Source organism: Ahaetulla prasina, chromosome 2 (genome assembly GCF_028640845.1).
Source record: "Ahaetulla prasina isolate Xishuangbanna chromosome 2, ASM2864084v1, whole genome shotgun sequence".
NCBI lineage: Eukaryota > Metazoa > Chordata > Lepidosauria > Squamata > Colubridae > Ahaetulla > Ahaetulla prasina.
The window spans coordinates 172,286,724-172,311,785 of NC_080540.1; the positions used below are offsets into that span (position 1 = coordinate 172,286,724).

The 25,062-nt window shown below is 42.8% G+C and overlaps 1 protein-coding gene across 1 annotated transcript in view; it reads right to left on the minus strand.

Annotated features, from left to right (window-relative positions):
- The window catches only part of MBD1 (methyl-CpG binding domain protein 1), an 82,152-nt gene that overhangs the window by 33,616 nt on the left and 23,474 nt on the right, over positions 1–25,062 (minus strand). Inside the window, exons 2-11 of the mRNA XM_058173439.1 lie at positions 24,471–24,616; positions 20,188–20,302; positions 19,523–19,570; positions 17,719–18,038; positions 11,431–11,516; positions 10,552–10,592; positions 8,411–8,554; positions 8,116–8,250; positions 1,087–1,137; positions 582–647 (exon numbers count right to left, since the gene is read on the minus strand). Of these exons, the coding sequence (XP_058029422.1) occupies positions 582–647; positions 1,087–1,137; positions 8,116–8,250; positions 8,411–8,554; positions 10,552–10,592; positions 11,431–11,516; positions 17,719–18,038; positions 19,523–19,570; positions 20,188–20,302; positions 24,471–24,616 (1,152 nt within the window). The remainder of the gene's footprint in view (positions 1–581; positions 648–1,086; positions 1,138–8,115; positions 8,251–8,410; positions 8,555–10,551; positions 10,593–11,430; positions 11,517–17,718; positions 18,039–19,522; positions 19,571–20,187; positions 20,303–24,470; positions 24,617–25,062) is intronic.

The following is a 25,062-nucleotide window of genomic DNA, read 5'->3' on the forward strand; positions in this document are numbered from 1 at the left end:
CCCATTTTCCTAACTCTAGCAGCCTTATAAACAGAGTTTATAAAGAACTAGAAACACATATTGTTTGGGTCATTATTTCAGAGATATTTCCTTACCTAAACAAACAAAAAACAGAACGACCAAGGGCAGGCAAAAACCCAGCGCGAACAGGAGCAACTTCCTTCCTCCCTCCCTCCCTCCCTCCCCTCCCTTCCCCTTATTCTGAAGACAGAAGAGGAAAAACAAAGAACAGATAAGACACACAAAGCTGAAGAACTTCTAGCTCCAAGTTCATTATTAGTCAGATTCAATATAATTACCGGTATTTCCCAAGAACCTTGTAGTATCCAATGTTAGCCTAAGAAAATGTGCCTGAACTGAGGCAGAGGAGGACACAGAAACCAAGCTCCTGTTGGTCCATTACATTACAGTGTTGCACAAGCTTCTAGCGTTTATCATCCTTGAAATTAATTCCACCTCATAAACTGGTCTGCTTCCAGTATCAAGATATATAAATAAGGGCAGGGCTGGGAGTGGAGACTCAGATCCCTGTGGAACATTAATTGTCATTTTTATTTGCAGGAAGAACTAGTGCCACTCACTGTGGTTAAAGTTGGCTTTTTCTGCCCACATTGTTTTGGGGTGAAGACATTCTTTGCTGAAGATTCCTGGGAGCAACCGAGAAACATAGGGCAAAGTTGTAGCAAGTTAAAGAGAAATTCTATGCATAGATGCGCACACTGCATGGGCTTCTCCTCAAAAACAAAGATGGAAAGCCATGCACAAAGCCACTTTCTGACTCGCTACATGCCATATTCCAATTTGCACAAGCACTATGAACAAAGATGCACTCCACAATGAAAAGGGATGTTGTTGCTTGAGAGAAAAAGAGTTCTCTTTATAATCCTGTTTGCCAGGATGTAGCATCGTTCCTGCTTTGCCAATCTTTTGCTGCTGATTCATTTTTTAAAAAATAATCATGTTGGGAGTTCGCACTGATAGAAAATTATGCAAGCAGTTCAGAAGAGCAAAAAAGCCAAATGGAATAAAGTGGAATGAAACTGAGCAAATGCCGACGCCCAGGAAGGTCACACAGCAGGTACTTACTGCTATAACTTTCTTCGAGCTGCAGCTGTCCTTCTTGGGTGAGATTTTTTTCTGGAAGAATCAAGAGTGATTTAGTGGTACAGTGACAGGGTTAACACACATCTCAGATACATCTAATTTTTAGGAATCACTCCTGTGGAATCTGTATTCATTGGGGTCTTTAACCAGGGATCTCAGGTTCAGGATGAAATCATGCATTCGCTAGCTGTGACCATTTCCAGTTAATGCAGCCATGTATTATTAAATTAGAATTCTTACATTTCATGATCATTTCCATACAGAGCATAAGAGAAAGACATTAGAGCACATAAAATAATTGTTAGATTGGAATCCATGGGCACCCTCAGATTTTGAAACTCTTATCAAATGCACCAACAATTCAAAATGATCTTTATATATCCTAAGGGAATGTTCCCTATATAACTCTTCCTTAAGGATTATCTAGCCCAAGATTCCTTTCGTGCCTGCATGTTTCAAAGAGAAGGAAATCAGCCAGCATGTAGAAATTTTAACTTCATCTTAGTATACTTCACAAGCAATTCTAGTTTCCCTTTGGATGTCCATAAAAGAGAACATGTAGCTTTGGATCATTTTGCTCAATACATAAATGGATAAGTGTACTGTTTTTGATTCATTTGTTTAATTGAGTTCTCTTTATTTAATTTTAAGACATGTGGAAAACAGATCGCATTCTAGGTCACATTTATGCAGAAATATTGGAAATTCAAAAGGGCGCACAAGCACTTAAGCACCACCTTATTTACAATGTTCTGGTTACCAAAAAAAGATACACCAGGCATCAGCAGTTTATCCTCAGCCTCTAGAAATCATAACAGAGATTGCAATTATATTGCCACCGACTTGAAAATCAATTCTATTAAGTCAAATAGGACTTGTGTAGAAAATGTTCATGAATAATTCTTATCTGACTTCGTGCTTTTCAATATAAGTTAGACTAGAAGCTCATATAAATAAAAGCAAAAAGTTTCAGGAAGCTAACCTCTATTTTAGCCCCACACACTTTTATTTCCCTTCAGAATTGCAGTATAATATACTCGAGCATTCCCCATCTGGTTAATACTATAGTATTCTTAGACCAGACGACCCAATAATGGTTCATTCCAAACTAACTAAAAAGTCACAATTAGGAATAACACTATATACAACAATATTGAAAGAAAATGCCTCAGTGCCTAAGTAGTCCAGAAATAGCCTGGAAAGAACAGCAGAAATTTTGAAAAGCAAAAAACATAGAATCATACGTGTCATAATAAAGATGAACTAAAATGTTTTTTTAGAAATGTCCTTATGTCTCCTGGCCCTCTCGCAACTGTCTCCCTATTCACAAAAACACCAGCTACAAGGATTTGGGGGCATGGCTGGATTCTGTCATATCTGGAGTCCCTGTTGTGGTCCGCCGGCGGCCTGCAGAGCTGGCAGCAGAGTCAGACAGTGAGGAGGCTGGGGGGAACATGGGCCAGTCCTGGAGTCTGGGGAAGGCTCAGACGAGGGCTCTGCGTTGGAGGCAGAGATGGGGCCAGGGCCATATGGGAGTTATGTGCTGACTCTGGAGCCCCCAGAGTCTGACATCATGAGGCAGAGGAACAGAGGGAGCCTGTTCCCAGTATGCACATGCGCAGAGCTGCCAGCAGGCAAGAACAGTTAAGACAAAAGGGGTGACTCAGGAGTAAGGCTTGGAGATGACTGGCCCCTCCCATAAGACATAAAGGTGGAGCAAAGGGACGAGCCTTTGTAGGAAGCAACTTTGTTCATTCTGGTCGGTTTAAACTCAGAAGCTCTGTTTTGACTTTGCGGCCATTTGGTGTTACAAAGCTAATTGGCAATTAGGTATTTGGCAGTGTTTCAAGGGAGATAAAGGTGGGTGCTTATCAGCCTTATCCCGAAAGACTGGCAGACTTCTTTTGGACTATTCACAAACTGCTTGGGACTCATTAAGGGGTATGAATGAACATAATTCACAGCCATTAAAATAAAAAGAGGGCTTTTGGAACTAAGCGTGTGATTGTTACTATCTCAGGAAGCCTTGGTCAGAACAGTCCCAACTTTTGCCTCTTGGCTAAGCTCCTCTAAACAAGCTACTAAAGGCTCTGATCGGGAACCCTTTGAATGGATGCGGGAGTGCCAGGTCGCTTTTGACAACATCAGCAAAGTCCTTATGCATCGGGCATTCCCGATGTTACTAAACTGTTTACATTGTATGCATCTGAAAACAAAGGAATAACTGTGGGGCTGTTGTCCCAGATCTTTGGTAGCTGAGAACACCCTGTAGTGTATTCTTCCATGCAACTTGAACCCTCTTGTCAAGGTTGACCAGAGTGCCTCCAGACAGCTGCGTCCACTGTCTGGGGCTGAACAACTGACATTTGGAGCCCCCATAGAGATTGAAACTCCTCATACCATAAGAAATTGTTAGAATTAAATGGGAGGGTGTCATTGGCTAACAGCAATTCAATTGGTGAAATATCAAAGTGCTCTTCTCGACAATCCTCCTGTTCAATTAAAGAGGAGAGCGCAATTTAATCCAGCCACCTTTCTTTTCCCCACTGGAACAAGGCATCCCATTTGATCGTGTGCAAACTATAGCTAAAGTGTTTTCTGGTCATACTTATTTGGCAGATCACCTTTTTGACAGGATCCTGTATACAGATGTCAGGAGCTTCATACATCACAGAGAACAACAGGCTGCCTATGCTGTGGTCACCATGGACCAGTTAGTGGAAGGATCAATTTTCCCTATTGGGACTGCAGCTCAAAAGGTTGCATTTATTGCCTTTCCTAGAGCCTTGGAGTTATCAAATAGTGTGGTTTTCAATATTTACGCCAATAGCAAATTTGCTTATGTTGTAGTAGATAACAGAATAACTAAATAACAGAACAGACCTTACAGATTTTCTCGTCCAACCCCCTGCTCAAGCAGGAGACACTACACCATTTCAGACAAATGGCTGCCCAATCTCTTCTTAAAAACCTTCAGTGTTTGGAGCATTTACAACTTCTGGAGTCAAGTCATTCCACTGATTAATTGTTTTCATTGTCAGGATGTTTATCCAGGAAATTTCTCCAACATGCTCATGGTACTTCATGGAAGGAGCGTGGTTTGTTAATTGCACAGGGGAGCCCAGTTAAATATGATCCTAATATGCTACGCCTTTTGGATGCCATCCTGCTTCCAAGCAAGATACATGTAAGGATGACAGTAAACATGGCAGAGTAATACTTTTGCTGATCGCACTGCAAAGTCTGCTGCTTCAGGTCCTTGGTATGTGCACTCATTCCTCCCCATTTACCTGTGCTGCGCCTTTCATATACTACTAAGGATAGACACACAGCTCATTACAGGGGAATTGGTGACAGGTGGATGGTAAGAAACTTCTCCTGGCTCATGAGTTACGGGCCCTCATAAGAGAATTACATGCAAGTATACATTGGGGTTCCAAGGCCGTGGCTGTTGTGGTCCACCAGCAGCCTGCGGAGCTGGCAACAGAGTCAGACAGTGATGAGGCTGAGGAAGAACATGGGCCAATCCTGGAGAAGCCTGTTCCTAATGGACACATGAGAAGAGCTGCCAGAAGGCAAGAAGCTAAAGCAAAGAGGACAACTCGGGAGTAGGGCCAAGAGATGATTGGCCCCTCCCATAAGGCTTAAAAGACCAGCAACGGCATTTGGGCTCTTTGCCGGAAAACAATGTTGATAGCTTTGTCTTGCTGCATTTGTTTCGTATTAACATCTTCTGAACTTTTGCCAAGAAAGGCCTTTGGAAGTTTGCCTAATTGGGCCAAGGTTGGTGATAAGGCTGAGGAGTTGTGTTGGGCGGAATTTGCTTTAATTTAGTTTGGACGATGCTGAGAATGAGTTAATTCTCAGCTGTTCTAATAAAGTTTGTTTGTTTTTACATTGACTACCTACTTGGGCCTGGGTCGCAACAGTGGATGAATTTATGTTAAAAGATTATATTTACCCTGGGATTTCTATAAGGCTCTCTCAATGGTCAAGCAATGTGTTGTTTGTCAAAAGAACCCAGGAAAAACACAGAAGTGCCAGTTGGGTAAGCTTAGGTATGGTTACGCTCTGCACAGTTTTTGAAAAATTGATCTTACTGAATTGCCCCAAAACAAAGTTTCTGATATTTGCTGGTTTTGGTTGATGCCTTTTCTGGATGGGTGTAGGCTCTCTCCCTCATTCTCTTGTGGATGCAGAGCTAGGCCCAAACAGTCATTGGGTCTGTCCCCTCTTGAAATTATATATGGCAGACCATATGCTTATCATAGTTCTATATCTACCTCTCTTCCCTCCTTCAGGGACCGTGTCCTTCGAGAATATGTTCACTTTCTGATTAATGATGTTTCTTCCATTTCTGAAGCTGTTTAATACTGTTTGTCCTTCCAGTCTAGGTCACCTAGTACACTCATTCTACCCTGGAGATTAGATTCTTGTCAAATCCTGGCATTCTGGTGATCCTTTGTCCAAAAAGTGAAAGGGACCTTATATTGTTCTTCTCACCACCCATGGGTTGGTTACTGGAGTCCAGACCTACATTCATCATACCTATCTGAAGGCATCTTTCTCTCCGTGCTGATGATGAACTTTGGGTTGTTATATGTCAAACACAACTGTGGTTGTTGGTTCATTTCAGGATGCTATGTGATATGAGCTGAATGTTCTATATTGCTTCTTATCAACCCAGGGACTTTTGTGCTTTTGGTCCTTCTTTCTTCTCTTGCTACAGAACTGTTTGCTCTTTACTGCCATTGACCTCCTCTTTTTATTTGTGCTCCATGGCCTCTCCTATTATTTCTGCTTTGTCTCCATCTGTCTTCTTCCTCTACAGGATGGGGGTAGGGGGGGATCATTAGTGCTATGGGTCTGAAAATGATTGGGATGTAGACATAGAGGTGATTAAGGATATTCAGGATTCTCTGACCCTCTCTAGGAACCCAAGAGAACAAGAAATGCATGAAGAGACAATGCCTTAGAAGCCTCAGAAGGCAAGACAGATGAAGCCCAACCTAGACTTATTGATACCTCCCAGGTTCACAGACAGGAACATGTCCATCTTCACAGGGGCAAACAATATCTGGTGCCATCATTGGGATTGCGGAGTTCCAATATGCATATCCACAATCTGGGTAAAAATCTTAAAAGTTACTGAGTGCTGGATTTGCACCCACATTCCCACCCAAAGAAACAGACTCTTATTAAACTTGGAGCACGAATCCAAGATCGTTCCGCTGTCTGTCCAAAATGTTCAAATCATAGCTCAAAGGCCAAGTTGGAAGCTTATGAGCAGTGGGACTCTACAGTATCTGGGTGGTCAATGCTACCAGTTATTAGACCGACTGAATAAAATGGCATAAAGCCTTTGGGAAGAACACCGATCTCCACCCTTCCATTTTATACAATTTCATTGGCACTATATGGGAGTTGTTACATATGAAAATATAAATGCTGAGAACCACAGCCCGCTGAGCCGCTCATATCCTAATTGGTGGCTCTGATATGGGAAATTTGCTTATAAATATGTGTCAACTTTCTGGTCTGAAATTTGCACAGTGGGCATGGTTATCCCCTCCACTCAAGTAATATACCAGAAAGAGTGGAATCAGTGGATCCGCAATAAGCGCACCTTGGTGCAGGATAAACCTTTTCAACTATAAAACACATGATACTGGAACCAAGGACTTAATTATAGATCCATTGTACAACTGGGCAAATTAATCAGAGGGTATGTTTAATTTGACCATAAAGAGTATGTCCCAACTGAATAAAGAATAAGAAAGTTGGCCTAGTATGGCTTCCAAAGCTGACAATGAGATTAGGGAGATTGTTCTCCAGAACCAGCATGCTCTAGACGTAGTGTTAGCAATAAAGGGGGGGGGGGCATTGTGCACTTATACATGCTTACTGTTGTCACTATATTTCTAATTATCAAGTAGATATTAATCATACTATTCACCTCATGGAAAAGATTGCAAATAGATTCACGGATGTTGACATCCCAGGAGTGTTCTTGGAGATATTTTCTTGGCTCATAGATTGGCTGCCTGGTTGGGATAGCCTAAGGAAATAGTCTTAGCTTTACTCTTCATAGTCTTCTGGATTCTTTTTGTTGTTGTTGTTGTATATATCTTAAACCTGCAGGTTTGTCCTAAGAAATTCTACAGGGCGACTGAACTTCAAATTTTCTGAGTGATACTTCTCCGCATTGCTCAAAGTATCAAAGGGGGGATTATGATGATCAAGATTCTTCCATTGAAATGGCTGAATTAAAGAGAATAAATGAGTTGTAATAACATTTACTTGTCCGTAGCTCAGGGAATGACAGGAAACCAGATAGGGCACAATGTAGCAACTTTTTTTTTATCTACTTTCATGCAAACGACTGTATTTCCTCTTTGTATACTCAAGTAAACTATAAAGGCATGCTGAATAAATCATTTGGGGATCTGAATAATCATGTGACTCAGAAAGAACTGGACTCTTTGTTCGTGCCAGGCCAGACCTAGGACTCCTGCATAACAAGAACTAAACATCAAATATGTCCTTCCCATTCGGCTTTCTTGCTTTAAGCCAAGCCTCTATGGTCCATTAGAAGTACAAAGGTTGAAACTTTTCTCTAAGATATGCCTTTAGTCATATCCTGAGATATTTTTTTTTTATTTCAGTTTGCAAAGGACTTCTCCCTAAATGAAATAGGCTGATGCTGCTTTCTCTCTCTTTTATATCCATTCTAGAAGCTCAGTGGTGGCTCAGTGGTTAAAATGCAATATTGCAGGCTAATTCAGCTTGCTGCCTGGAGTTTGGTCCTGACCGGCTCAAGGTTGACTCAGCCTTCCATCCTTCCGAGGTTGGTAAAATGAGGGGCCAGACTGTTGGGGGAAATAGGCTGACTATGTAAACCACTTAGAGAGGGCTGCAAAGCACTATGAAGCGGTATAGAAGTCTAAGTACTATTGCGATTTCAACCACTCCCTTTAAAGAAGTTCAAAACTAGTTGGATCAAGCACACACCTTGCGTTCGAGACAACGGCGCTTGAGACATTTCCACTGACGTTTCATGCCAGGTCTTTGCCTCCGCAAACAGATTGCACAGGTCCCACAGTCCTCAGTTATCTTGCAGGCCTGACACATGCCACAATCAAGGCCCTGCAAACCAGAATGAGAGTGGAGGAGAGGTAACTGTTAAAGCTTAAGACCATGTGTAAGCCTATGTGAAGCTGGAAAGAATCAGCAGAAAACAAGGAAAAGCACAAACCATGGAAAAAGGCAGGGAAGGGAAGGAAAAGCAGGAAGCAGCCTATGGTACCTTTTTGACAATCTTCAAGCATCGGCGCAGCAAGCATTTGATGTCAATGCGGAACTTGGGGCTTTGGGCTCGCAGAACACATACACTGCAGATGCCGCAGTCCTGAGACATCTGGCAGGCCTGGCACACACCACAGCCAATTTGCTGCAAGGGCAGAGGGGTAGGGATAAACAAGGTTCTAGGGAAAGCAATCACCTCAGTGGCCCCATCACCTCAAAAGCATCACACTTCACCTATCTGGCTGACCGCATCAAAAGCATCACACTGGATGTTCACATCAAGCCTTTAACTGCAATTTGTCAAACTGCCAAACAAAAGAAGCCATAAAGACACCAGGTGTTTTTAACTACTGTGAACTACTCAGTGTCACTACGAGATAGGTGGCATGTAAATTTAATAGATTATTACTATATACACAAAAATGTTAAGGCACAGTTGTCAGGTCTTCAACTGATACTGGCCTTTATCGGCATCAAGTTATCCCCAAGAACCTAGGATGTTGTAATGTATCAGCATAATCTATGCGCGGATCCAAGCTGTATAGCCTTTTATAACTGACAGATGGAAATTTTGTCGATATATATGATTTTCTAAGTGCTGGCCAAAGTTTTTTGGTATGGCACCCAGTATGATAATAATCATTGGGACCACCACAACTGATCTTTCAATTTTGATTTTCAGAACTTGATACTTGGTGATCTTCTCCAATTTTAAGTTTTCTATTGTACTAGTATTGCCACATCAATTATCCACATTTTTTTCTTTTCAACCATAATAGTTGTCATTAACCCATCTACCATCTTGGGCCAAGATTCTCTGCAAAACACACTACTTTTGGCTGGAGACGGGAGCAACCATAATGCACAACATGCCAGATAGACTATTTTGTTTTATAGCTCTATCTTATATTCTGTCATGGTCCTAGGAGCTTTCTTCCTCCAAGAGGCAAACAATCTTTTCATCTTAAAATTCAGTCTTCAGCCCTGTGGCTATCGATAAAGTACATGCTTCTGTTCCTCTGCAATACTCTAATACAGGCAGTCCTTGACTTATAACTGTTAAATCTTGTGACTGTTCAAAGTTACAATGGCACTGAAAAATGTGATTTGTGATTGTTTTTCACACTTACAAATTTTTCACACTTCATGTGATCAAAATTTGGGTCCTTGACAACTGGTTCATATTTATGACGTTTTCAGTGTTCCGGGGTCATGCGATCACCTTTTGTGACCTTTTGACAAGCAAAGCCAATGGGGAAGCCAGATTCACTTAACAACTGTGTTACTAACTGAACGACTGCAATGATTCACTTAACAATTGTGGCGACAAAGGTTGTAAAATGGGGCAAAACTCAATAAATGTCTCACTTAGCAACATAAATTTTGGGGTTAGTTGTGGTCGTAAGTCAAGGACTACCTGTATTCCAAATCCAAAACAGGGCACCTTCTAGTTGAGCTCGACATGCTGGTTACAGATTATAAGAAATGAAGAGCAAAACCATTTAAGACTCTCTCATTAGGAAAGCCTCTTCTAATATATTCCAGTATACAGCCAAGTTGTGTTTCAATTACAAACAAACAAATTTTCAAATTTGAGATGGAATCATAGCTTTTCAGCTCTTCCATTTACCAGCTCTATCCTTCTCTTTATCTGCGGTAAAAGTGCTCTTTCATCAGTTGCAAAGCAGATAGCAAACACAGAGGTGCAATCATAAAAATGCAAATAATAACATGCATACTTGTATCTTACGTCGCAGTAGCATTTTTATACGGTACACACTTATAACTAAGCACAGTACCTTTTATACTCACATACTTCAATACACTTTCTAAATAAAACAGAAAGTGGGACTGTGCCTTAGATCAGAGTTCCCCAACCTTTCCAGCTTTGCAGACTCGCTGGTGGGGGGAGGGGGAAGCGGATGGTTCCACGTGAGTGATGGGCAAGCATGTGCACATGCACAGCTCCATTTGCGCACGTAACAAGCACGCGCGCATGCTTGCCCATGTTTGTGCACTGCTCACGCAAGTGGGGTTGCGTGCACACATTCACCCACCACTTCTGCAACCCAGTTCCAAAGTGCTCGAGGCCCAATAGTGGGCCATAGCCCAGGAGTTGGGAACCCCTGTCTTAGATCTTACCTTGAAATATCTTTGCTCCCTGTTAAAAGCTCTTCTCTGAGCTGAAAGAGGCAAAACAAGCAAATAAATAAAACTGGCACACAAAAACATTGTCTTAGTGTCTACTAACAAATTCAGCAGTGTAGGAAAGAAGTCAATCAATCAGAAGGTTACTAGGCACAATAATAAGTGAATCAGACATCTGACAGATTGCCCTGCTTCGCAGGCAGAACAGAAGATGAGTAAATATTTGGATTAGAAAAAAACAAAGGAAGGTTTCCAGCAGTCTTTCTGACTGACAGAATTGTTATCTCTGAAACAGACTTACAGAAAGTTCAGATAGAGAAAGCAAAGGAGATGAATACTCTGGCAAACTTATGCACTGGAACCTTCTGGTCAAAAAAAAGGCCTTGCAGATTCATACCTTGCCTTCAAATATAAAGCTAGCAATACTTTATGGAAGGAAGGAAGGAAGGAAGGAAGGAAGGAAGGAAGGAAGGAAGGAAGGAAGGAAGGAAGGAAGGAAGGAAGGAAGGAAGGAAGGAAGGAAGGAAGGAAGGAAGGAAGGAAAGAAAGAAAGAAAGAAAGAAAGAAAGAAAGAAAGAAAGAAAGAAAGAAAGAAAATTTATCATTCCTACTGACATTTAATTATTCTGATGGCTTGACAAGCAGGCCAAATTGATAGGTTTTGAAAACCCTGTTCTCTTCCTTCAAACCAAGAGGCTCAAACCCCTCGGGAGGAATTCCATTGGACTTGCATACTTGAAGTCCAACCCAGAGCATCTTTGGTAATTCACTCTGTTGGGAAGACCTGCAGGAGTGCAAGGCCAGGTACCAGTGCCTGGAGGCTCAGCCGGCTGAGATGGTCAGCCCTTGTATCTCATCAGTTGAAATACCAACCTCTGCAGTCTGGGCAGAGCCACCGACAACGCCTCTGAGATGGTAGCATTACTTCTGGGAACTGTCCCCGACAGCTGGCACAGCACCTGGAAGAAGAGATGGACAGGATCATTCCTTTTCACCCACATCGTAATTCTTTCTTTGTTGCTTATTGCAACGGGCTTTATCATTCCAAGAGATTTTCAAAACTGCTCTCCAAGGATTTCCACTACATAACTATATGCGGCTGTATTATCAGGAACAGTAATAACAGGGCAATCATATAATGCAGTGGTCACCAACTGGTGGTCCATGGACCACTGGTGGTCCGTGAGAAAATTTTGGTGGTCCCCAGAAAAATTATTTGCATTTTTTATATTGCACTAAATCAGGGGTCCTCAAACTACGGCCCCTGGGCTGGATACGTGCAATGAACGGATGTGTTGCTTCAGAGTCTCCCCCTTCAGGGTCTTTTGGTGTGGGTTGGAGTCTGCTTCAGCCTCCTGGTGCAGGGATTTGGGCGAAGGCTGGAGGGAAGTGCTGCTGGTGGCACAGAGCCGGAGGACCTTATTCCAGTGGGACTGCACCATGGCCTGGAACTGGCTGACCATCTCAGCTGGCTGAGCCTCCAGGCACTGGTACCTGGCCTTGCACTCCTGCAGGTCTTCCCTCTGCTTGGAAAGCCTATGCTCCTAGTCCTCAGTGAGGTGCTTCTGTTGAGCCTCCTTCTCGGTCAGATCCAATTTGAACTGAGCCAGCTGTTTTGTCAACTCTTTCTCATGGTGGCTGCTTAGCTCCAACAACTGCTTTCTGTTGGGGCCCTAAAGAGCCTGGGCAGGCAGGGGAGGAGTGGGTAGGAGGGGAGGGGCGAGTAGAGCCCGGCGAGGCACCCTTCAATGTGAGTGACATCAAGTTGGTCATGCTCACCCAGTCACATGACCACCTGGCCACACCTACCTAGCCGGTCATTAAGCAGATCATACTAGTGGTTCATGGGATTTAAAATTATGAATTTAGTGGTCCTTGAGGTCCGAAAGGTTGGGGACGCCTGATATAATGCCAATGATTAACTTGGCAACATTTTTATCCAATATTTGATTTGATTTGTCATAATTATCTAGCTATTACTGGCTAAACAGCACAATTCACTGAAGATCTCCAGGTCAGGGGAACATGGCTTAGCTTAGGATGGAGGGTATCTTCCTAAATTGCATGGTCCTGAGGCCACAATGGCAACTGAGAGGGCCACCCGCTCCGAATCTGACCAAACACTAGTGCGGTTTCAAATTCAGACCTATCTGGTGGCGATGAAGGTGGCAAAACGGGAGTATTTTTCCACCCTCATTGCATCAGCAGATCGCCCAGCTGCCCTGTTCGGGGTGACCCGCTCCCTTCTTCATCAGGGGGCGTTGGAAGACCCCTTACAGGGACGAGCTGAGGAGTTTGTACAGTATCTGCAAGATAAAATCGCTCAGATTCGAGATGGGTTGGACACAGATTGGGTAGGGTCGGGCGGGATGGTGGAGGCTGGTCTTGATGTTTCCATCTGGGATGAGTTCGATTCTGTGACTCCCGAGGACATGGACAGGATACTGGGGAGGCTGAATGCGACCACATGTTTATTATCCGTGTCCCTCCTGGCTGGTACTGGCCATCCAGGAGGTTACACGCGGCTGGCTTCAGGGAATCGTTAATGCTTCTTTGACGGAGGGTGTCTTCCCTGCCGCCTTGAAAGAGGCGGTGGTGAGGCCCCTCCTCAAGAAGCCTTCCCTGGATCCAGCCATTTTGGCAAATTATCGTCCTGTCTCCAACCTTCGTTTCGTGGCGAAGGTTGTTGAGAGTGTGGTCGCACAACAGTTCCCCCAGTACCTGGATGAAACTGTCTAGCTAGACCTGTTCCAGTCCGGCTTCCGGCCCTGTTGCAGCACGGAGACGGCCTTGGTCGCGTTGGTTGATGATCTCTGGAGGGCTCAGGACAGAGGTTGTTCCTCTGTCCTAGTCCTATTAGATCTCTCAGTGGCCTTCGATACCATCGACCATGGTATCTTGCTGCGGCGGCTCGGGGGGCTGGGAATGGGGGGCACCGTTTATCGGTGGTTCTCCTCCTCTCTCCGACCGGTCGCAGACGGTGTTAGCAGGGGGGCAGAGGTCGACTCCGTGGCGCCTATGTGGGATGCCACAGGGGTCGGTCCTTTCACCTCTTCTGTTCAACATCTATATGAAGCCGCTGGGTGAGATCATCAGTGGTTTTGGGGTGCGACGTCACCTGTACGCTGATGACACCCAGCTGTACATTTCCACCCCAGACCACCCCAACGAGGCCATCAAAGTGATGTCCTGGTGTCTGGAAGCCGTACGCGTCTGGATGGGGAACAACAGGCTTCGGCTCAACCCCTCCAAGACCGAGTGGCTGTGGATGCCGGCTTCCTGGTACAGCCAGCTTACTCCATTGCTGACTGTTGGGGGCGAGTCGTCGGCCCCTACGGAGAGGGTTCGCAATTTAGGCGTCCTCCTGGATGCACGGCTGTCTCTAGACCATTTGACGGCCGTCACCAGGGGGGCTTTTTATCAGGTTCACCTGATTCGCCAGTTGCGTCCCTTTCTAGACCGGGTTTCCCTTTGCACAGTCACCCATGCCCTTGTTAGATCTAGCCTGGACTACTGCAATGCTCTCTACATGGGGCTCCCCTTGAAGAACACCCGGAAGCTCCAACTGGTCCAGAATGCGGCCGCATGGGTGATAGAGGGAGCACCTCGTGGCTCCCATGTAACACCTCTCCTGCGCGGACTTCACTGGCTTCCGGTGGTCTTTCGGGTGCAATTCAAGGTGTTGGTTACCACCTTTAAAGCGCTCCATGGCTTAGGATCGGGTTATTTACGGGACCGCCTACTGCCACCAACAGCCTCCCATCGACCTGTGCGCTCTCACAGGGAGGGCCTCCTCGGGGTACCGTCAGTTAAACAATGTCAATTGGCGGCCCCCAGTGGGAGGGCCTTCTCTGTGAGGGCTCCTGCCCTCTGGAATGAGTTGCCTCCGGGGCTTCGCCAACTCCCCGACCTTCGGACCTTCCGCCATGAGCTGAAGACTCTTTTATTCCATCGAGCAGGGCTAGCCTAAAAAAGTAGTTTTAATTTGGGATTTTAGTTTTATTATTATTGTTAGTTTTTTAGTATTTCGGCCACAAATTATATTAATTTTATTGTGTTTTTAATTTGTATTTATTGTGCTTTTTAAACTGGCTGTTAACCGCCCTGAGTCCTTCGGGAGAAGGGCAGTATACAAATTCAATTATAAATAAATAAATAAATAAATGACTGCTGTTACCAAGTGATGTAGTCACGTGACACTGTGCTTTATGACTTCATTGCTGAACGATGGAAATTCCAATCCTAAGTGTGGTAACCCAAACGCTACCTTTACTTCATATAAACTTGGTAAGAAATTTAATTTGGTAATTTGGAAATTTAATTTAATAATTTTAATTTGGTAATTTAATTTTATGCTCTGATGTAGAAATGTCAGTTCTGATCAAATTATTGGCTTTCCTAATATGATTTTGTAAGTGTTTAAATCGGTTTTAACCTGCAACAGAGTTCTCTTTTGGTAAAACAGAGAAGGAGACCTCTTTGCCTTAGAATATGGTTTAAAGATACCGTACATTTAAAACCCAAGAAAGATTTATTCCAGGGAAGTTTGATAATGTATTTCAGAAACTTGAGTTTCCCATTTGGCTAGTAAATGGCTTAGCTAGAATGGAGTCACATGATCAGATTTTGGAAGAGAGCAACAGCTCACTCCATCAAAATTTGTATCTGAATTTATAATTTGTGTGTGTGTAAATTTAAGGGAAAAAAATACAATCAACCGGCAACGATCTGCTAATAATGGGACAAGGGAACTGCTCACGCCATAGCTTCTTTTGGATTGCTCTCCTGCAATGTCACGTCTTCTATTTTTCCTGGCGAGGGAATGGCTGGAAGAGGCTGCTGATAATGTTGTTTGCGTGGCTTTGGCGCCTGTTGATCCAGAGTAACAGGAAGTTCTGACTGTTGACTCTGCATATTGACTTGGTTCTCTCCCAGAAACTCTAATTCCGGCTCTGGAGGTTTCTGGTCCAGAAGCCCCTGTCCTGGAGAAAGCTGAGGCTCTAGAAACACCTGCAAATGAGGTGGTTTCTTGGTGGTTTCTGTCAGATGCAGTAGGTGCTTTTTGCTACTCTTTTGACCTGTTGGAGAAAGAAACAGAATGTGGTCGCACAACAGTTCCCCCAGTACCTGGATGAAACTGTCTAGCTAGACCTGTTCCAGTCCGGCTTCCGGCCCTGTTGCAGCACGGAGACGGCCTTGGTCGCGTTGGTTGATGATCTCTGGAGGGCTCAGGACAGAGGTTGTTCCTCTGTCCTAGTCCTATTAGATCTCTCAGTGGCCTTCGATACCATCGACCATGGTATCTTGCTGCGGCGGCTCGGGGGGCTGGGAATGGGGGGCACCGTTTATCGGTGGTTCTCCTCCTCTCTCCGACCGGTCGCAGACGGTGTTAGCAGGGGGGCAGAGGTCGACTCCGTGGCGCCTATGTGGGATGCCACAGGGGTCGGTCCTTTCACCTCTTCTGTTCAACATCTATATGAAGCCGCTGGGTGAGATCATCAGTGGTTTTGGGGTGCGACGTCACCTGTACGCTGATGACACCCAGCTGTACATTTCCACCCCAGACCACCCCAACGAGGCCATCAAAGTGATGTCCTGGTGTCTGGAAGCCGTACGCGTCTGGATGGGGAACAACAGGCTTCGCTCAACCTCCAAGACCGAGTGGCTGTGGATGCCGGCTTCCTGGTACAGCCAGCTTACTCCATTGCTGACTGTTGGGGCGAGCCGTCGGCCCCCAGGGAGAGGGTTCGCAATTTAGGCGTCCTCCTGGATGCACGGCTGTCTCTAGACCATTTGACGGCCGTCACCAGGGGGGCTTTTTATCAGGTTCACCTGATTCGCCAGTTGCGTCCCTTTCTAGACCGGGTTTCCCTTTGCACAGTCACCCATGCCCTTGTTAGATCTAGCCTGGACTACTGCAATGCTCTCTACATGGGGCTCCCCTTGAAGAACACCCGGAAGCTCCAACTGGTCCAGAATGCGGCCGCATGGGTGATAGAGGGAGCACCTCGTGGCTCCCATGTAACACCTCTCCTGCGCGGACTTCACTGGCTTCCGGTGGTCTTTCGGGTGCAATTCAAGGTGTTGGTTACCACCTTTAAAGCGCTCCATGGCTTAGGATCGGGTTATTTACGGGACCGCCTACTGCCACCAACAGCCTCCCATCGACCTGTGCGCTCTCACAGGGAGGGCCTCCTCGGGGTACCGTCAGTTAAACAATGTCAATTGGCGGCCCCCAGTGGGAGGGCCTTCTCTGTGAGGGCTCCTGCCCTCTGGAATGAGTTGCCTCCGGGGCTTCGCCAACTCCCCGACCTTCGGACCTTCCGCCATGAGCTGAAGACTCTTTTATTCCATCGAGCAGGGCTAGCCTAAAAAAGTAGTTTTAATTTGGGATTTTAGTTTTATTATTATTGTTAGTTTTTTAGTATTTCGGCCACAAATTATATTAATTTTATTGTGTTTTTAATTTGTATTTATTGTGCTTTTTAAACTGGCTGTTAACCGCCCTGAGTCCTTCGGGAGAAGGGCAGTATACAAATTCAATTATAAATAAATAAATAAATAAATGACTGCTGTTACCAAGTGATGTAGTCACGTGACACTGTGCTTTATGACTTCATTGCTGAACGATGGAAATTCCAATCCTAAGTGTGGTAACCCAAACGCTACCTTTACTTCATATAAACTTGGTAAGAAATTTAATTTGGTAATTTGGAAATTTAATTTAATAATTTTAATTTGGTAATTTAATTTTATGCTCTGATGTAGAAATGTCAGTTCTGATCAAATTATTGGCTTTCCTAATATGATTTTGTAAGTGTTTAAATCGGTTTTAACCTGCAACAGAGTTCTCTTTTGGTAAAACAGAGAAGGAGACCTCTTTGCCTTAGAATATGGTTTAAAGATACCGTACATTTAAAACCCAAGAAAGATTTATTCCAGGGAAGTTTGATAATGTATTTCAGAAACTTGAGTTTCCCATTTGGCTAGTAAATGGCTTAGCTAGAATGGAGTCACATGATCAGATTTTGGAAGAGAGCAACAGCTCACTCCATCAAAATTTGTATCTGAATTTATAATTTGTGTGTGTGTAAATTTAAGGGAAAAAAATACAATCAACCGGCAACGATCTGCTAATAATGGGACAAGGGAACTGCTCACGCCATAGCTTCTTTTGGATTGCTCTCCTGCAATGTCACGTCTTCTATTTTTCCTGGCGAGGGAATGGCTGGAAGAGGCTGCTGATAATGTTGTTTGCGTGGCTTTGGCGCCTGTTGATCCAGAGTAACAGGAAGTTCTGACTGTTGACTCTGCATATTGACTTGGTTCTCTCCCAGAAACTCTAATTCCGGCTCTGGAGGTTTCTGGTCCAGAAGCCCCTGTCCTGGAGAAAGCTGAGGCTCTAGAAACACCTGCAAATGAGGTGGTTTCTTGGTGGTTTCTGTCAGATGCAGTAGGTGCTTTTTGCTACTCTTTTTGACCTGTTGGAGAAAGAAACAGAATGTGGTCTCAGCCCTATGAGAGATAGACTCTTGTCTGCAAGTAAAAGCTTACTTCAAGTTTAATGGCTATATAAGATCCATACTTCACGTTTCACTCAAGTGCCATTTCTGAACCAAAAAGACAGGATTCCTATATATATCAATTAGTAACCAAACCCTTCCATCCGTGAAAAACCAGGGAAATTAATCAACTGTACAAGCCAATCCATGATTTCTACAGTCCATTTGCTTTTACATTGCTTCACCCAGGCAAAGGGCACCTGTTCAGTACTTTCTCATTCAAACACTAAAACAAAACATTGTAGGATACAACTTGAAAAACCATGGATTAGAATCTTCCCTTTGGATGAAAAAAGTGGAAAACAATTATCCTTATGGTAGTTTTAATCACGTGGATTTCCATTTGTAACAGTAGGTGGGAATGACCTTGGGAGATAGGAGAAAGAACCACAGCCTAGACCTGAAGGGTCAAACTGGCAGCCCGCAGGCCAGATGCATCACGTGCAGGCCAGGCCCACCCTAGCTCTGTGAAGGGGAAAAAACATCGTGATATACATCACATCACATGACAGCAACGTGACGCTGCAAGTTTGACACCCATGGCCTGGGCAATGGCCTGATAAACCAAAATTTGAGTTGGAAGGAGGAAGAGTGGTGAAAGCATTTCAGAAAGAATCTTCCCTAGTTTTTGGGAGAGTGAAAGTGAAGCATGGGAGGAGTACTTTCAGACTTGCAAGAATGTAAGCCTGCATATACAGCTAATATTCCTGGTTATGGTTCTTCTCTGGCTAATACAGGTAGTCCTCAACTTACAACCACAATTGAGCCCAAAATTTATGTTGCTAAGTGAGAAATTTGTTAAGCAAATTTTACGACCTTTCTTGCCATATTTCTTAAGCAAATCACTGCAGCTGTTAAATTAGCAACACGGTTGCTAAATGAATCTGGTTTTCCCATTGACTTTGCTTGTCAGAAGGTCGCAAAGGGGATCACGTGACCCTGGGACACTGCAACTGTCGTAAATATGAGTCCATTGCCAAGCATCCGAATATAAATCACGTGACCATGGGGAGGCCGCAACAGTTGTTAAGTGTGAAAAATGGTCATAAGTCCCTTTTTTCAGTGCCGTTGTAACTTTGAACGGTCACTAAGTGAACTGTTGTAAGCCGAGGACCACCTGTCTAATATCCATGGAGAATTGGAGGCTACTAAAATTGTTAATGATCCAGAGAATGCAGCTAATTCACCACCTGAACAGGACATGTTTGGAATGTACTTTTTGGGGGCTTTATCAAATAGCTTTCCAAATTGCTCACTAGTTAATTCCTATTCAGCCAAACGAGTAAACCAATCATGCTGATGACTTTCCCCCTCTTCTGCCTTATCATATTTTGCCAGTTGGCAAACAAACTGCCAAGCTAGATATCACAATGTTCTGGCTTGTGAAGACTGCATATACTCACCCTCTGAGGACTTCCTTCAGTAGGTAAGAGAGGTGCTGAGGGCAGAGGCTGCAAGAGGAGATAAGAGGCAGAGGAGACAGTTAAACTTAATACACTACTAGTACTGCTACTAGGCATTATAATCTATTTATTCTTAGTTTAGGAAGTTAACTAATAGATAAAATAGAAATCCGTGCATCCTTCAGCCAACGGATCACCTCAACTATAGACTTTCCAACAAAACTAATTAAGCACGATCTGGGCTCAATTTTCCCCTTAAGAAGACAAGGATTACAGTTGTTCACAGAAAAGGATCTTGTACAAGTGGAGAAAGCTCCCCAGTAATCACAGATCAACTACTACAGGTAGTCCTCGACTTACAACCATTCATTTAAAAACTACTTACAATGGAAATTCTGGTCCAAATGTTCAAATAAATCGAGGATTATCTGCATATCTCAGATTAAATTGTCTCACAAAATAATTATGAGGATAAAATAAAGAATCAACAAAATAAACATAAAGCAAGAAAGCTACTCTGGAAAAACAAACAATAACAAAAAATACTTTTAAAACCTGGGGTTAATTGGAAGGTGGCAGCAAGACAAAACCTTTGCAATATGACTCGGAACCAAATTCACAGCGACCAATTAGGCTGTCACAGCCAGTGTTACCTATAATAATACCTCTGTGTTTGGCTCAACAAAAATGCCCCTCCTGTAATCAAAATCAGTCAGATCCCGTGAGCATCCCAGCAATCTCAACAGCTCCACTCTGCTGCGGATCTTCTCTCCTCTGGGGCTGTGAGAAAAAGTGAAGCTATTATTAGAAACCTTCAGGGAAAAAAAACCAATGAAATAAAACCAATAAGAGCACCACCTTATATCACATTTCCATTTTCTGCATTTGCCTCCTTATTCTACTACAAGACCAGCGTGGAGGCTAAAAATGAACCAAGTTCTTTGTTAGTATGTGTAATTTTAGGCTGTATGGGGAGTGGGTCACATAATATATTAGCAACAATAACCAAGAGTTCTGTCTTATTGTTCCCAGAGAAATAATACTAGGAACCATCTGCTAACTTAACCTATTTTCAAAATTCATTTGATCTTCAAAAAACTTCTCCTATCCTCACAGTCTTCAAGAATCTTTAGTTGCTTAAGAGCACAGGAGATACAGTAGGGAACTCCCCCCCACCAAAAAAAAAATTATAGACTCTTTCTCTATGCCCACCTCTTCTGCTCCCCGCCCATTGCTGGCTGGAAATCTCTTACTTGGTCTTCGTACCCAATTATATCTAGCTGACCTTGTTTGGGTTGGTTGATACATGGATGGGAGATCAATAAGTACAATGGATAAACATTAGACTGAGAGGTTAGAAGGTATCCCCATACTGTTTCTTAGAGAGCTTGAAATGTTCATAAAGTGTTCAGGAGTCGAAATAAATTTAACGTAATGGGTAAATATTTCCCCTTTGGATCTATCATTATATATTTTTCTCAGTAGTGATGATGGACATAAAAGTAAAAGAGAGTTGATTTCTCTTGTTGGTATTTTTTTTAACCAACATTTTGACTCTCTAGTAGGAGAAGCTGGTACCTAGGCTGTATAACTGAATGCCAAGAACCAGGATAAATTAATCATTAGGTAAATTAACATATTCTCAATTATGTTCTATGTGAACTTCCAGAGGAAGAAATGGCAGACTTAAGATGGCTCCATGAAAAATGGACGGTGGTAAGCAACAAAGAGCTGATGAGTAGATCAGGTCTTTGAAACTCTCTAGGCCAGGAGTGTCAAACTGGCAGCCTCCGGGCTGGATATGTCATTGCACAGGCCACGCCCACCCCAGCTCCATGAATGGAAAAAAACATTGTGAAACGTCACATGATGGCAATGTGACGCGGCAAGTTTGACACCCCTGCTCTAGGCCAGGGGTTGGCAACCTTAAACACTCCAAGAGCCACAAAGGGCCTAACTGGAAGCCCCCATTCAATTCTGGAGCCGACCAGAACTCCGGTTCCCCCATTACAGCCTCCTCCTAGCACGGCGTCCTTTTTCCTATGCTGACCAGAAGTCTGGTTTCCCCCCACCATAGAGTCTCCTCCTAGCACGGGCATCCTTTTTTCTCTACCTGTCCTAAGCAAAAGCCCTATCAATTGTGGAGCTGACCAGCAACAGGGAGCCACAGCAGAGGGATGAAAGAGCCACATGAGGCTCCAGAGCCACGGGTTGCTGACCTCTGCTCTAGGCCAATAGAGAATGAGAAATCACCCAAAGTGCTCCAGAGAGTTGCTCCTGCCAAGGAGATTGCAAGAGTGGTCTCTGGCAGGTTTTGAGCACTGAGAGATGAGAGAATATTCATTTTGCTCAAACCATGGGTCAGCACTTTTAAAAGGAGACTAAGTTTGCATAATTCTTTTTCTAATCACACTCAGAAATAGCTTATTAACTATTTTTCACCTATTAGAAATCTTTGGATTAAAGTCTGAAAATACCAAGTGAATCTGCCTTTTAATCTTTAATGTGCATTAGAAGTAAATGTATACATGCTTGCGCATTTGCATTAGGTTAAGTATGTATAAAATCAAAACTATTTATCATTATAACAATACATTATATTTTGTTTCCTTTTTTATTTTTTGTTGTATTTTTTCCCTTTTAAAAGCACTTATGCATTTTTCCTTTGGGAATGCTGATGATTATCGTTGTGTTTTGTTTCTTCTTTTCTGTTATTATTTTAAAATAAATAAATAAATCTTTTCCTGGGAAGGTGTACTTATTTTGAAATTTTTCTAAGATAAACAATTTAAAAGCTTGGACACAAGAGGGAACAGAAGATTTTAAGAATACATAAACCTGATTAACAGCTTCTGAAAGATGCAAAATATTATAATACTGGAAATACTGAAGGATAATTTTGAAAAATGGGCTCAGAAGTTAATATCAACGTCAAAAACTATGTTAGGTTCTATGGATAAACTATTGTATGTCAAAAAGATGTTTTGAAAAAAGTTTTACCTGACAAGGCAATGATTAGGTTAGCAGTGAAAGGGGATCTACAGAATGAAAGGCTACGTGAATGACATGAGAAAAGATGTTTGTTTGGACATACAAAAGAAATCAGTTGATTTTTTTTTAATCAAAAGCCAATTATAAAAAACTAAGTGAATGATCTGGATAATTCACTGGATTTACAAAAAAGGGTTTGTTAAAGCTGGAATGAATGTTCAGGAAAAATAATTGAAGTAAATCAAGTTCTGTGAAATACTTTGAATGGACAAAAGAGTACCATTGTTAAAAATAAAAGGAAGAAATATAACGTTTATTTGATTAAAATTAACGTAGACATGTTATTTTTGGCAATATTTAATGAACTATTGCTGACAGCATAACTGACAAGACAAAACTTTATTTGTTTATAGATTTTTATACTTGAGATAAAAGTTGGAAGTGACTTCTGTATACAGTTATTTTCTTCTTCACTATATTCTTACTTTTCTTACTTTTCTTTCTTTTTTCTTTCTATTCTTTACTTTTTTCTTTTTCTTTATACTTTTTACACTTTTTTCTACTCTTCTTCTAGTTTGCATTAACCTTTACTACTGCAATTATATCCTTTAATAAATTCTCTTTAAAAAATTGTGCTATCCTTTTGTCTTTAACATGCTTGGCGTTTTCTGCAGATATGGCATACTGGCTGGACGCTCATGTTTCACTACGAAACTATGTGTTTAGGCTTGATAAATTGACATTTGCAGCCTAAAACATAATGTAGAATGTGTAACTCCGTAGCATCAGAGTGTGTTAATAGAATGCAACTGGCAGTTGGAACAGAGGGGGAGGAGTAGAATGTCCCAGCTTGCAGCATCCATCGGTATTCATCTGGCTAGAATCCTGTCAGTGTATGAGAGAGTTGAGGGGTATTTGGAATCTCAAACAATATTTGCTGTGTGAGCAAAGAGAAGGAAGGAGATTGGGCATGGCTTAGCTCAACTGTTCTGTAGTAAAGCTGCTTGCTGCTGTGAAAGTAAAACTGAAAGTGAAACTCCTCTGCTTGTGTTTTGCATTTGGAACAGATTTCTTTTGAGGTGGGGAGGGGGAGTAGAAGGGACATTGACTTACCTGAACGTTGCTTTTCTGTGTGTTGGTAGGGTTAAGGTTAGGGTTAGGGTTAGGGTTAGGGTTAGGGTTAGGGTTAGGGACGATTGGATAGTGGATTAACCCATTAATGGATCACCCGGACAACACACTGGAAAACTCCTTAGCATCAGAGCGTGTTAATAATAATATAGGAAATACTAATGTTCTGATGGTCATTTTGAAAAATCCTTTCTTAGTGAGCACCTAGAAGCCAAGAGGAACATACATGGCAAATTTCAAGTTTGTAGGCTTTACGGTTCTGGAGATTTTGTGATTAACGCATGAGTGGTTTTCGGTTTTATATATATAGATAATAATTATAATGGAACTTCGGTAGAATATTTACATGCAATCTCTCAATAATCATTACAACAATTCTATAGGTAAGCATATCTGTCATACAGAGTAGGGAAGCAAGGTAGAATAATAATTATCAAGAGGCAATCTAGTACATTCTAAATCAAAAAGATAAAGGAGTTTAAGTTTGCTGACGCAATACTGTTCGTTCCAATTAAGTGCTTGCAGAATTTCTGGAAATCTCACATATATGACAACCTTAGATGTAGTAGAAAAAAACAAGCAAGAGCAACAATTCACAGTAACAAGTGACAACAGTATTTCATTGAATGTGGAGTAAACAAATGTTTGGAAACAGACCAGATGACAATTGTTGCCCTGAATACATTGAGCAACCATGAAACTCCAGAATGCTTCTTACCCTCAAAGGTTTCCAAATAAATGTTTTGGAAACGACTGAACACTTTTGACTAGGGATAAGAAACTGATACCAGCATCCTTTTCCCAATATGATCCGAAATAGAATTACCTTATATAGTAAGTGTCTGAATGGCCACTCCTTGTTCCACTTTTACGCAAGACTTCACGACGCTTCCAGCCAGGGCCCAAAGAGGGACAATCCACCCAGCCGTCTGTCATGTTTTCTGCTGGGATGGAAAAACCATTGAGAAGGCCCTAAAAAGATAGAGAAATGGAAGGGTCATAATAATGGCACTGAAGGCAAACTTACAATAAACATTTACGGATATGCAAATTATAAAGGGAGGAGAAAGGAGGAAGAAGAGGAGCAACAGCAGCAAGAAGGAGAAGGCAAAGAAGAAGAGTAGGAGGAGCCAAAGGTGAAGGAGGAGGAGGAGGGAGGAGGAGGAGGAGGAAGTAGTTCTTCTTTGTCTTCTGTGGATAACCCTTTGTTATGGGCGGGGGGGGGGAAGGTGACCCTTCTGGCAGAATATACTACATGGCATTCATCAGAGCATCCCAAGGTGAGTCTGGAAGCTGCAATTGTATGCAGAGCCAAAAAACTGAATAAGTTTTTGAATAAATAAACAGTCCTTTTCTATGCTGTTCCCTGAAGTGTTGATCTGGCTATACCTCACAAGTTCAGAGTCAACCTGTAACCA